The following is a 13281-nucleotide window of genomic DNA, read 5'->3' on the forward strand; positions in this document are numbered from 1 at the left end:
TGTTTGTCTTCTAAGACAGCTGCTTTGCAAATGCAGTAAATTAAAACAACTGTGAGGTGAGCAACTGGTTCAGTTTGTGTTCAGTAAACAAATTACTAATCCATGACTAGTATAGTTAATTAAAAATTTAAAATAAATTTAGAGTCTCTCTCTTTTTGTTCACATAGCTCTAAAACAAATCCACTTCCTGGTACCAGCACCTGTTGATATATATAGATCTTAAGAACCGCTCTGATAAGTCCTACAACGTAATTTAGTATTCGGGGTATTATAAAAAAATATATAAAAATATTCTAAATGCTGATTATTAGTTACACTGTAAAGTACCTTGTGTGCTTTGACCCTGCTTCACCCAGGTAGCAAACGACTGCTGGAAGTTTTTGTTCTGCTGGAATGTGACAGGGGTCCCCATCTTGGTGGACAGGACCACCTTGGTGCCCGGGGTGCCCTGGCCTGACAGTGAGCCAACGATCACTTTGGGTGTGGCAGCAGGTGTTGCAGGACTCCCTGCTGGGGTTGTGACTGAGCCTGGTTTCTGCTCAAGACGTTTCTGAAAGAATAAACAAGTTGATCAGTACATTAACTTATTTATTAAAAAACAAACAAACAAACAAACAATAAAATACCGTGACCTGGACTTGTTTATCTTTTTATCAAGCAGGTGCCAAACCCAGGTGGGACCACAGATGTCCTTTTTTTCACTCTCACAAAGACAAAAGCTTTACCTCAAGTTTGAAAAATAAATCAAGGAATGAATAAATAAATACAATAAAATAACTTTGATAAAAATGAAAAAACAGCCTTAAAAAACTGAACCTCACTCACCTTGGCCTGCTCAGCTGCCTGAGCTTTCTCTTTCTCCACCCTGTAAAATGAGAATATGTGAAAAAGGTTAAAAGATAAAAAGTAGAATAACTGGGGGAAAAAAGAACAATTAAAAGATTATTACAAATTTATTGATGTATTTTTCAAATTCTTAAGCAATATAAGAGTATGATGAGTTAGAGTTGATGGAGTTAAATACTAAAAGAAAAAAAAAACCTCCAGTGAAATCAACTTTTAGACCTTCCAGCATATCTCACACAAATCTGACCCGACGATTTACTTCTCGCTTAGTCAGAAAATTCTTCTTCTGAAAAGAAATCTTCTGGAACAATATCTGGCTCTCAGTATGACATGTTTATAAACTGACTAATATAATTAGTCCTACACAGGACTTGCAAACATATTCCGCTGAAATTTGTGACTCTGACCTTTCTGAGAAGGCTCTAATCTCCCAGAGGTCCAGCTCCTCCTCGGCTACCCAGGTCTCAATCACCACTGGGCCAGTCTGCTTGGCAGGCTCGGGCTTCTTGGGGCGCAAGGCACTGGATCGCAGACCCTTCCTCTGTGGGGTGTGGGTTTCTGGCAGAAAGATGAACAAATGATTGACGACAATTTGTAATTACATTTGGTATTGGACAGAAACAGAGCCCATGTAAATGTGTCAGTTTTATAGCCTGGTTACAATAATAACTTGTACGGAGTGTAAAATGTAAATTAAAACAGATTGCACATCTTTTAAAACCTATATTTAACAATAAATAATACAAAGACAGCATATCAAATGCTGAAATACTGATCAACATCCAACTATTGCAGGAAAACCAAACAGAAGAAAGAAAAAACTGTATTTAAATATTTATCTATTATTTATTATTTTATTATTATTTATTATTTTTAAATATTATGGTTTTATTTATACAGTTCAAAAGTTCAAAACAGGTTTGCATTTTCTGTTATTAACGAAGAGTTAGTAATAGTAGTTTCAGTTTGTGTTTGATGGTGAGACACCACATTAGATGATTTTTTGTTTGTTTGTTTTTTAATAAATGTGAAAAATAAAAGTCTGTTTTACCTTTTGGAGTTTCTGGCACTCCAAGGGGGCAGATGATTTTGCGTATGCAGTACTCTGAGCGAATGCCGTATGGTCCCACGTCGCGGCGCTTGATGATCTCAGTGGTGGTGATTTCAGTATCTGATGTCTCTGTAGCAATGAGTGGGGATAGGGCTGGGTTGGTATGGTGATGAGGAGGAAAGCCCGAAAAGATGGAGGAAACGCACTCCAAAATAAAAACAGTGATGCCCCAAAATGTTTTGCACATGTTTTTTCTATCATTCTGTTGGGCCAGCACAGGGATAAGTATAGAAGGAGGGCATCAAGAAGCAAAGACACTACAAGTTGGAATTTTTGGGAAGACAGAAGTTGCGCTTGCTTTTCCTCATATAAGCTGACCGGAAAGATTAACATGCCTGACAAGTTAGTAACAAAAAACAACTGAAATAAAATCCTGAAAAATCTGAACTTACATCAAAATGAAAAATAACATTTATAATCCAAGCTGTAGCTGCAAGCACTTATTTGAGCATAACACCTCTGTAGGAGTTTGTTGCCATTCCTCACAGAAAATGGATGAAAACTGTAAATGATTATTGGAACTGTTGAAGGTCTACCTGTACGCGTGGTGCCGACAGCAGCGGACGGTTTCACGGCCATGTCGTCCCATCTCAGACAGGCCCACAGGAGCCTCAGCATGAGGCTCACTCCAGCCATAGACTTCACCGTCTGCAGTCGATACCTGGACAGATAGATACCGATTACATTAAACTATCTATCACATTATTCCAAACAAATAATGCACACAGACAGGCCTCAAGAACCAGGAGCCTTTTTCCTCCTTTCACAGCACCACTGTTCCGCCTGTCTTGTTATTGTATACTGCAAATTAATATTTGAATCAGGCATAGAAACACTACTGACAGCACTTAAGGTGTCACTGAAATGACTGACTCAGAGTTACAGAAAACACGATCATGGGACTGGAAGTGGCAGAATAAAAACAAACGAGAGTTGTTGGTGATGATGTTGACACTTCATGCCTGTTACCACTAAAGAAACAGAACAGATCTCTGCAGGGCTATTTATTTCTAAAAGGCAAATCAAGCAAGTAAACAGCTTCTTCTGAACATAACAGACTCTTCTCAGTCTAGAATTAGACAACAACATCTCATCCATCAATAAATAATTTCCAAAAGAAGGAAAAATTCCTTCCTTATATCGTTATGACTGCTCTGACAATGAGGCTGGCATTTGGATATCGTCATTAACGGCATCTTAAACATCTGAAAAAACACCATCATCACAGGGCTTATTATGTGTACGGGGTCTGGTGGATATTCCCTTTCCCATGTGTAACCGCAGGCGGAAAAATATCCCTGGGTTGCAGGGCTTGGTCAGCGCGCAAAGCGAACATCGTGACACCTCTCCGACCACCGGATGATTCATGTCTCCTTTGGAACTCTGAGGTCTGGTCAAAATAACCAGAGGTCCCCGTGTGACACCAGAGTGAGAGCTACAGCATCACCCGAGGCCAAAGCCACGAACGGCAGACAGGAAGGGTGAAGACATAACGAACAATAAATCACCAGGACATGGCACTCTGCCAAAGCTGGGAAACTGTTTAAAGGGGAAGGATGAAGGAAAATATGATTAACTCAGTTGTAAACAACGCATTTGGTTTTTAGGTAAAGCTGTTAGAGAAGCGAGCGCTTACAAAACTGCCTTTGTGTAATCCTACAAGAACCACAGAGCAATACAGAGATGATTATGCACTGTGTCACACTTGCGCTCCGGCTATCATTACTTAAGTTTTCTTCTTAGGAAAAGAAAGTGTGGTTACAGCGAGGTTAGGCTGTGAAATGCTGCATTTTTGAGCTCATTTCCTGGATATTACATTTCAAGAGAAATGAGAAGTCCAGTAAAAAGAACTCATTAAGAACATTTTTAATTGCGGTGCTGCTGGACAGAATATGATATGAAGCTGAACCTCACAATATCTGATAAAAGTGGATAACTTCTGGTTGTACCATAATGTTCAAAAGCCATTTAATGTGATTCCAATTCCATGATTATGCTGCTCCAAAATCTGAAAAAAGACCGCTCCTTTGGCCTGCTCTTTTATTCACAGTGGGTAAAATCACCAGTTAACATAACAAGCACATGTTTTTAAACTGTGGGAGATCATAAACTCTAAAGAAAGCCTCCAACTGACTTTGAACCAAGAAACTTCTTGCAGTAAGGCGACATCGAAACCATCGGAGCACCCCGATCACATCCAAAGGGGTTAACACAGTGGGTATTTCCACATATTTGACTTGACAGATTTTTACGCCCTTCCTGATCTAAGCCTCAAGAAATGTGTCTCCTCCTGGGATACATCCAGGGAACTCAGCTTATGAACACAGGGGGATGTCCTCGCATTTTACATATTTTGAAATATACTCCCTCTGAATGGCCATTAATTATGTTTTTATAGCACTTAAAAGCAATATGTTGTGTTTATCAAAAATTTCCTTCAGCCTATTCAATTCAGGGTCACGGTGGGACTGGAGACTATCCCAGCTACCACAGGGGGAGAGGGAGGGTACACCCTGAAGAGGCTGCCTGGCTGTCACAGGCCTACAGCAGACAGACAGATCACCATTCATGCTCACATTCACACTTACGTCCAATTCTGAATGACCAATCAAAGGAACATGGGAAGAAGCCCATGCTTGGAAATGATAAAAACAGGATCAAACAAGATTAAACTTCTAAGTAGTTTCCACCGCTGGAGACAAGAAAAGGAAACAGATGATAATGAAGATGATGAGCTGGCAATGTCTCTTCTAGGCTTTAAAGATCAACTTGCTTCCACTTTTGCTTTTTCTATTCATGCTTAAAGAAATATGCTTCTTATCTAAGACTCAATACAGATAATAGAATTTAATAACAAACCAGCTTCAGAGAGAGAGGACAGTAAGTAAGACGTGTGTGAGGAAGATAAACTGAGAGTGGGACCTTACCTCCAGGTGATGCCAAACGTAGGCCTGGGCGAAGGATACGGCCAGATATCCAGTGCTGGCTTGGCATTGTAACTAAACACTGGCACCTCGCGGAATCCGCCTCGCCTGGCCAGGATCTTTAAGTCATCGTGCGGAAGTACAAAAATACTCTTCCGGCTGCTCTTGGTGACAAACTTGCAGTAAGAGGGAAGAGCTGTGTCCGAGCGGGTCTTCTTAGTGCGGGAGAACTTGAGGAGGCGCACACGGCCCTTTGTTGACAACGAGTCCTCCTCGCTCACGGTAACAGACGACACTGAGGTTTTACCGCTGGCATCCGTAGTTGACTCGCCCACAGAAGCTAAGAGTGTTGTTTTCTGCTCTTGTGTCACCATTTCACTCTGGCTGTCTTCAGACTGGCCATCGAGCCCCGGGGAGAAGATTTTGGTCACAGTTGTTTTGGTCATGGTTGTGAGGGTAGACACGGCGCTGCTCTCTGTTGTTGACACTACAGGCGCCGGTTCTCCAGATGTCGTCGACGGCACCTTGGCTATCCTCATCTCAGTGGAAAGTACTGTGGTGGTAGTGGTGGTGGCGGTTGTGGTTACCTGGGTGATGATGGTCTTGATTGGTTCCGTGGCCCCACCGTTGCCGTTCTCCTCTGCAAAGTCGTCGCTCAGACTCGACTCCTCCGCTGAAGGTATAGGAGAGGGAGCCATTCTTATGATCTTGACGCCAGGACTGGGTTTGGTCTCCGTGCAGTCAAAAGATGATGTGCTGTTGTGAACATTCGGAGTATGCTCTGCAGGTGTGTCTACGTTATTTTCCAGCTTTGTTTTCTTCAGTGGAGGTTTGTAATCTTGGTCAGAATTTGTAATCTTGCTCTCTGCCTCTACCTTAGAAGATAAACAATTTTCTTTTACCCTAACCTCTGTGCTAGCGTTTAAAGAAGCGAGATCCCCGTTCACTAAAGGCTTTTGCTGTGTGGTGTCTTTCAGCGACACAGCAAGCCGTTGTTCATCTTCATCCTTCCCAATACTGTTCACCTTGGGCTGAGGCCTGTTGTTGAGCACACCATTATTTGAGCTCATCAAAGAGTTACCCAGCATGTTTTCACCCCCGAAACCATCATTACCATTTACCTGAGGGAGAGGAGAAACTGGCTCGGGAGTGCTCTCCCCTACAGTCCTACCATCTCCAATGTCTTGCATATTGTCTTGATTATCCTCTGGCCCCATCCCGTTTTCCTCTGTGCTCGAATGCACTGAGCCTAAAACTTCTGTGTTTTGCTGAATCGGTTTTAAAGGAACTGTGTCTTGACTGTTATTTTGGTCAAGAACACTTGTAAATGTCACTTCAGCGTTCAGTTTTAATTTGGGTTCCTCAGACCCTTCATTCTCAGTAAGCGCAGCCTTCGTAACATCTGATGCTACACAGTCTGCTTGTTGCTCTAAAGAACTAGCTGTTGTTTCTTGCACATCGGGGAGTTTAACAGCCTCTTGCCCTGAACTAGCTTCCTTTGGCCCCGTAGTCCTTTCATTTTCCACCAATTTCTGGGGCGAGGAGGTGGTTTGGTGTTGTGGTGAATTCGAATTTTCACCTGTACCTGTACTGCTACTGTCTTTGGGTGTGGAGTCTGTAACAGGAGAAGGAAGAGGAGTGACAATCTTATCTGTAGTTTTAGAGAGTTCAGCCCGACTCTCCCCTTCTACTTTTTGTCCTCCAACTTCTTGTCCTGGAGTTTCTGCTGTGGAAGGTTTCTCCTCCACTTTCACAGCTTCACCCAGTGTGAGATGTGTCTGAGTGAGAGCTTGGGGCTTGAGTGGTGACCGTGGCCGGACCGGAGTGCTTAGAGCAGGGGTTGATGTGGATGAAACTGGTTTAGGCTCCTGGGGTTTGGAGGCTGACACCTGTTCCCTTTGCCTCTCTTCGATAATGTGCTGCTTCACTCTGCGTTCAAGTAGACTGTCCAGTTTGGAGGACTTGACCTTCTTCTTATAAGCAATGCGGGTGAGGAAGCCTTTGCTGACATCCACTACGTCGTAGTTAAATGGTTGCTGAAGGCTTTCTGTTGGCTCCTCTTTCAGGGAATCCTTATCTTCCTGAATGCAGGAACCTGAAGAGAAAACAATTCAGATTAAATGTGTTTTTTCTTTTTAAATTAGAATCATAAGTATTAGAGCTAAAGTAGTTTAAAGTAAATGACCACTCATAGTATACATGCAACAGAACGCAATGTTAATCGGTCATACTTTGCACTTCATCTGACAGCGAGTCTGTTGAATCCACTTCCATCTTCGCTGGCGATTCCTCTGCCGGCGATTCCTCTGCCGGCAATTCCTCTGCCGGCAATTCCTCTTTCACCTTCTCATTTTCATCCAAATCTTCTTTCTTTTCTCTGTCCCTCTTCTCATTAGACGTTTCTTGATCTGTCAGTGGCTTGGGGAGGCCAGAGGAGTCTTCTTCTGTTGCTTCGCTGCTTGTTGCAGCAGCTCCCTGAGCTTCTGGTGTGACTACACTAGGCCGTCGACTCAAGTCCAGCAGAGTACACTTCTTGCCAAGTTTAGCATCTTTGAAAAACAGAATGAGAGGATAACCTTATATTAAGCTGCTCACACATTGTTATTACAGGGAGTGCAGAATTATTAGGCAAATGAGTATTTTGTCCACATCATCCTCTTCATGCATGTTGTCTTACTCCAAGCTGTATAGGCTCGAAAGCCTACTACCAATTAAGCATATTAGGTGATGTGCATCTCTGTAATGAGAAGGGGTGTGGTCTAATGACATCAACACCCTATATCAGGTGTGCATAATTATTAGGCAACTTCCTTTCCTTTGGCAAAATGGGTCAAAAGAAGGACTTGACAGGCTCAGAAAAGTCAAAAATAGTGAGATATCTTGCAGAGGGATGCAGCAGTCTTAAAATTGCAAAGCTTCTGAAGCGTGATCATCGAACAATCAAGCGTTTCATTCAAAATAGTCAACAGGGTCGCAAGAAGCGTGTGGAAAAACCAAGGCGCAAAATAACTACCCATGAACTGAGAAAAGTCAAGCGTGCAGCTGCCAAGATGCCACTTGCCACCAGTTTGGCCATATTTCAGAGCTGCAACATCACTGGAGTGCCCAAAAGCACAAGGTGTGCAATACTCAGAGACATGGCCAAGGTAAGAAAGGCTGAAAGACGACCACCACTGAACAAGACACACAAGCTGAAACGTCAAGACTGGGCCAAGAAATATCTCAAGACTGATTTTTCTAAGGTTTTATGGACTGATGAAATGAGAGTGAGTCTTGATGGGCCAGATGGATGGGCCCGTGGCTGGATTGGTAAAGGGCAGAGAGCTCCAGTCCGACTCAGACGCCAGCAAGGTGGAGGTGGAGTACTGGTTTGGGCTGGTATCATCAAAGATGAGCTTGTGGGGCCTTTTCGGGTTGAGGATGGAGTCAAGCTCAACTCCCAGTCCTACTGCCAGTTTCTGGAAGACACCTTCTTCAAGCAGTGGTACAGGAAGAAGTCTGCATCCTTCAAGAAAAACATGATTTTCATGCAGGACAATGCTCCATCACACACGTCCAAGTAGGGCTGGGCTATATCATACCGTTCACGGTAATACCGGTGTAATTTTTGGGCAACGATAGAAAAATGAAATATCGCGATAGAATATGGGTAAAACGCGCATGCGCAGTGCCTATGTTTACATATGCACATGGCGGCGACGCAGAATGAGAAGAGCTAAAGTGGATCGTTAAATGAAACGGATGAACCAGAATTGGTTTGTAAAAATGCTGCAACTTCAGTGGTGTGGAACTGGTTTAGCTTTCGTCCGTCAGATACACAACAAAGCACTATTTTTGGTAGCGCATGCTAGCGGGCCGTCGTTATTACCGTGATTTTTGGAAAATACGGCACACTTAAAATCAATCCTTTGATTTTTCTGAAAATCGACAGTGTCCCTTATAATCCCGTGTGCCTTATGTATGAATTCTGGTTGTGTTTAGTGACCTCGAAACGATTTTATGTGGAACACGGCGCTCGAAAATCTGTCAGATGTTTCAGTACGACTTTGCTAAGCTACGAAGCCGCACCGCTTGATGGATTGTCGGAGCATTACGGTTAAGGCAGGAGCCTCGCGGAGTGATACGTACTGTGCTTCAACATAATATTACCGTATTGTGTGTGTATAACCTCTTTTTAAGTTTTGTGGATATTATACATGGTTATGCTGAGGATATGTCGGCCAATTTCCACTGGAAATGCCTTTTGGTTAAACTGTCAGCAAGGAATTTGCATTTGCACTGTTAAATTTTTATATAACTTTAATGCACATAAAAAACAGCTGCTTGTTTAAGTGAAAATACATTGATGAGGTTTGTTGCACTAATAAAGTTGTGGAGTTGTAAAGTATTTTGTCTAGTGTCAATTATATCGTCAGTTATATCGTTATCGCAAATTTTCAAATGTATATCGTGATAAGTATTTTTGGTCATATCGCCCTGCTCTACGTCCAAGTACTCCACAGCGTGGCTGGCAAGAAAGGGTATAAAAGAAGAAAAACTAATGACATGGCCTCCTTGTTCACCTGATCTGAACCCCATTGAGAACCTGTGTTCCATCATCAAATGTGAGATTTACAAGGAGGGAAAACAGTACACCTCTCTGAACAGTGTCTGGGAGGCTGTGGTTGCTGCTGCACGCAATGTTGATGGTGAACAGATCAAAACACTGACAGAATCCATGGATGGCAGGCTTTTGAGTGTCCTTGCAAAGAAAGGTGGCTATATTGGTCGCTGATTTGTTTTTGTTTTGTTTTTGAATGTCAGAAATGTATATTTGTGAATGTGGAGATGTTATATTGGTTTCACTGGTAAAAATAAAGAATTGAAATGGGTATATATTTGTTTTTTGTTAAGTTGCCTAATAATTATGCACAGTAATAGTCACCTGCACACACAGATATCCCCCTAAAATAGCTAAAACTAAAAACAAACTAAAAACTACTTCCAAAAACATTCAGCTTTGATATTAATGAGTTTTTTGGGTTCATTGAGAATATGGTTGTTGTTCAATAATAAAATTATTCCTCAAAAATACAACTTGCCTAATAATTCTGCACTCCCTGTATATTAACTGAGCAAATTAGCAGGACAGATCATCAATAATTGAATTTACTGGGAACTTTTAGGAAAATTACATTAAATTCCCCAGGACATCAGCATAAATCCAGAGAAATTTAATTCACTGTTGACCAATAAACACAAACAATAACACATAAAAATAACTGAATGAGGTGCAAATCTCTCAAGAGTGAAATAAATTCTAATTCCAAATAGCTAAAAAGCACAGCCTACGCCATAAAAACCTCCTGTTCCACACCTTCCAGTTCTTTGCGGTAGTTGGCGTTGGTGTTTCCAGGAAGTCTGGGAACAAATCGTGGCACATAAGTTTTACTGATCCAACTCCAGCCCCCGTAGCCTGTAACGCGATACTCCTCTCCTTTCTGCTTCCACACCTACATGTAGGACAAGAAAGTAGGCAAAAAAAGAGGAATCAGGTAAAGCGAAAATATTCACGAGGGGGGGAAATAAGTGGTGGGAAACTAAGAGGGTGATCATACAAAGAGCTTTAAGGTTAGAAAGTTATTTGCACACCGATCACTAATTGCTGAGGGAAATGACTCACAGCAGAGCTTAACTTTCTGCATCAAAGAGCCTTTGATCGGCCCTCATGCATGTATGCACAACATGCACTTCAGTGTTTCCCACTAAAATGACTCATTTTCCAAAGTTTCAATGCAGATGTAGATTAGACCGGCATACTGCAGTTACCATTAAAATTAGTGCACACTCATTTCAGAAGTGTATCTTAGCATGGTTGCCTATCTTACCATTTACCTATTTGTCATTTAACTGTGGTCTTCCTGCACAGTATTAAGTACAAATGTACATTAAACGTGGTCCAATTTGAAATGATGTGCTAATCTCTGGATAAGCTTATCCAGGTTTACATATGAAATCCATCATCCATTCAATAATTCATGTGCCAGAATTTAAATAATCAGTTCAACTGCAACAATTTGTGCGGCGCCTACCTGATGTTTTATTGGAAAGGTGTATTTGACCCAGGTGGCCTGTTGCAACGTCTCCTCATCCTCCAACTTCTTCTCCCTTTTCTTTACTTTTTCTTTTTCCTCACGCTCCATGGATGTCATGCGATTTAACCTGAAATGCATTTTTAAATTGTCATACAGCTCGTACATTTTAAATGTTTCCATCCTTATGCTAAGAGAAGCAGAAAAAAAGTTGTTTTTGAACGATCTGCGTCTGAAATTTTGTTTTCATAGGATGCTGCACCAACAATATTATCATTGCTGCTTGTAATAACATCATACATGGTGATGAGCAGTGTTGGTCAAGTTACTTGAAAAAAGTAATCAGTAACTAATTACTGATTACTTCCCCCCAAAAGTAATCCTGTTACTTTACTGATTACTTATTTTCAAAAGTAATTAATTACTTAGTTACTTTTTAAAAACATGATTTACAACTTGAATAGGTGATAAAGCGATAGATCTTTCAGTCCAATTCTACTTTTTCTGCATAATTCATCATACAAAATGTAATCAAATGGAAAAGTCTCTTTTTTAAAACTTGTTTTATTAGTTTTAATCTTTTAACTTTATGCATCAAGCAAAAATAAAATTATATGCAACATTCTCTGACTGGAAGAAATTTGTTTAACATTTAAACCTATTTTCTGCACATTCCAGCACATAAAATAAAATATGTTTTTGTGTTTACACTCACTCTTTCAAATAGATGCAAGTAAAACACAGCAGAAAATAAGTAAAAGTACTTCCACGCTTTAAACGCTGCACGCTCATACTCTCTCCCGCACTCGATATATTATCCATTGTTGATCTGCAGACAGCTGTTGTCACGAACGTCGCACTCGCTTACGTCACTGTCATGAGACATTCTCGCAAAAAATCACTTTTTTAGTAACGCAGTAACGCAGCGTTCCTACGTGACAGTAACGGTAATCTAATTACCGTTTTTGCAATAGTAATCCCTTACATTACTCGTTACTTGAAAAAAGTAATCAGATTACAGTAACGCATTACTGCCCATCTCTGGTGATGAGTCATAAAAACTTCTCCCTTTCAAACTCTTTATTATATCAATAATTGTTCATATTTCATGTAAATAAACACTGGAAAGCTTCCTGGACAATTTCAGTTGGTGAAAACTCTGATTAAAGATGAGGAGATGACATTAAGTTTTGAAACCATTCCATGAAAACCTCACACATATACACACTGACACAAGTCCTTGAAATGCCACTCTCTCTCTCTCACTTACTAACAGTTCGGGCTTACACATACACACATTCTGCTCTTAACCTTGTGAAATCTTGGACAATCACTTCTTTAAAAGAGCCCTTGTGTTGCTGAAGCAGTCGCAGAGGCAGGGGTGGGTGGTGGCTGGTTGTGGACTTGCAATCTAAATATTATGCCTCACAGCCAGGGTGGGCCTTTTGATCTGATCTGCGTAAGATCAGCTCTGCCAGTTAACTGGATGCACATCCCCCCGTGTACGTGCACTGAAAGCTTGTTTGAGCTCTTCAAGGTATTTGAATTTTTTTGTAAAACTCAATTTATTTGTGTTTGTGAAGTGATAGCAGCATTTATGGTGCGCACTGTAAATGCGTAAAGATTTACATACCTGGTATGGCCCAGTGAATCCTTCCAGATGGGCAACATGGCCACAGGTTTGATTGCACACTCCAGGATGGCCAGAGCCAGTGCAAACTCTCTGGCCTTACTGCACATCTGAACTGCTTTGATCCAATTGGTCCTTCAAAGAAACAAATAAACAAAAACAACAGTTTAGCATGTTTTGACCTCCTCCTGTACTCTGGGTTCTTTCAGATTTAGGCTACAGGATATTTGTAAGTGGACAGTCTGACCACGATTTGCTTTTACATCTGTTAAAAATGCTACTTTGACACAAAAAGTAACTGATTTACTGAAAGGTGTTAACCTCACTAGCAAGTTAAGGCATAAAACCTAAAACCCACTAAACAAAGCCAGTGGAGTACATGACACATTATTGTTATATCCCAGTCCCCCACTCCCTTTTATACCTGTGTGACGCCCAGTTCGGGTGCATGAATGGTGCTGGAACATTGTTCTCCAGCTGAATGATAGTGAGCCTCAATGTGGAGATAGTCAGAACCTTGGAGCCATAAATGGACCCATTCCACTTAAACTCTCCTGCTGGTGTCATGCAGAATTTGTGGGAGAGATGCCGCCTCTTGTCATGGTCCTGCAAACAAACAGATAAATGGAATTTAGTTGCGAATTGCAATCCAGTAACTCAAAGAACTGAATGAGATTTTTCACTTGGAACTTAATTCCA

At 41.3% G+C, this 13281-nt stretch overlaps 1 protein-coding gene across 9 annotated transcripts in view; it reads right to left on the minus strand.

Annotated features, from left to right (window-relative positions):
* The window catches only part of LOC100699075 (nucleosome-remodeling factor subunit BPTF), a 55247-nt gene that overhangs the window by 24012 nt on the left and 17954 nt on the right, over positions 1-13281 (minus strand). For 6 of the 9 annotated variants that reach the window (XM_025907853.1, XM_025907855.1, XM_025907857.1 and 3 more), the window contains 11 exons: positions 13007-13188; positions 12586-12717; positions 10953-11082; positions 10238-10373; positions 7113-7430; positions 4885-6976; positions 2494-2618; positions 1898-2050; positions 1254-1404; positions 826-865; positions 328-550 (listed from right to left, as the gene is read on the minus strand). In XM_025907853.1, coding sequence (XP_025763638.1) covers positions 328-550; positions 826-865; positions 1254-1404; positions 1898-2050; positions 2494-2618; positions 4885-6976; positions 7113-7430; positions 10238-10373; positions 10953-11082; positions 12586-12717; positions 13007-13188 — 3682 coding nt within the window. The remainder of the gene's footprint in view (positions 1-327; positions 551-825; positions 866-1253; positions 1405-1897; positions 2051-2493; positions 2619-4884; positions 6977-7112; positions 7431-10237; positions 10374-10952; positions 11083-12585; positions 12718-13006; positions 13189-13281) is intronic. The other 3 variants (XM_005463275.4, XM_005463273.4, XM_025907854.1) reach the window with 2 other exon arrangements.

This window comes from Oreochromis niloticus, linkage group LG6 (genome assembly GCF_001858045.2).
Source record: "Oreochromis niloticus isolate F11D_XX linkage group LG6, O_niloticus_UMD_NMBU, whole genome shotgun sequence".
NCBI classification, from domain to species: domain Eukaryota; kingdom Metazoa; phylum Chordata; class Actinopteri; order Cichliformes; family Cichlidae; genus Oreochromis; species Oreochromis niloticus.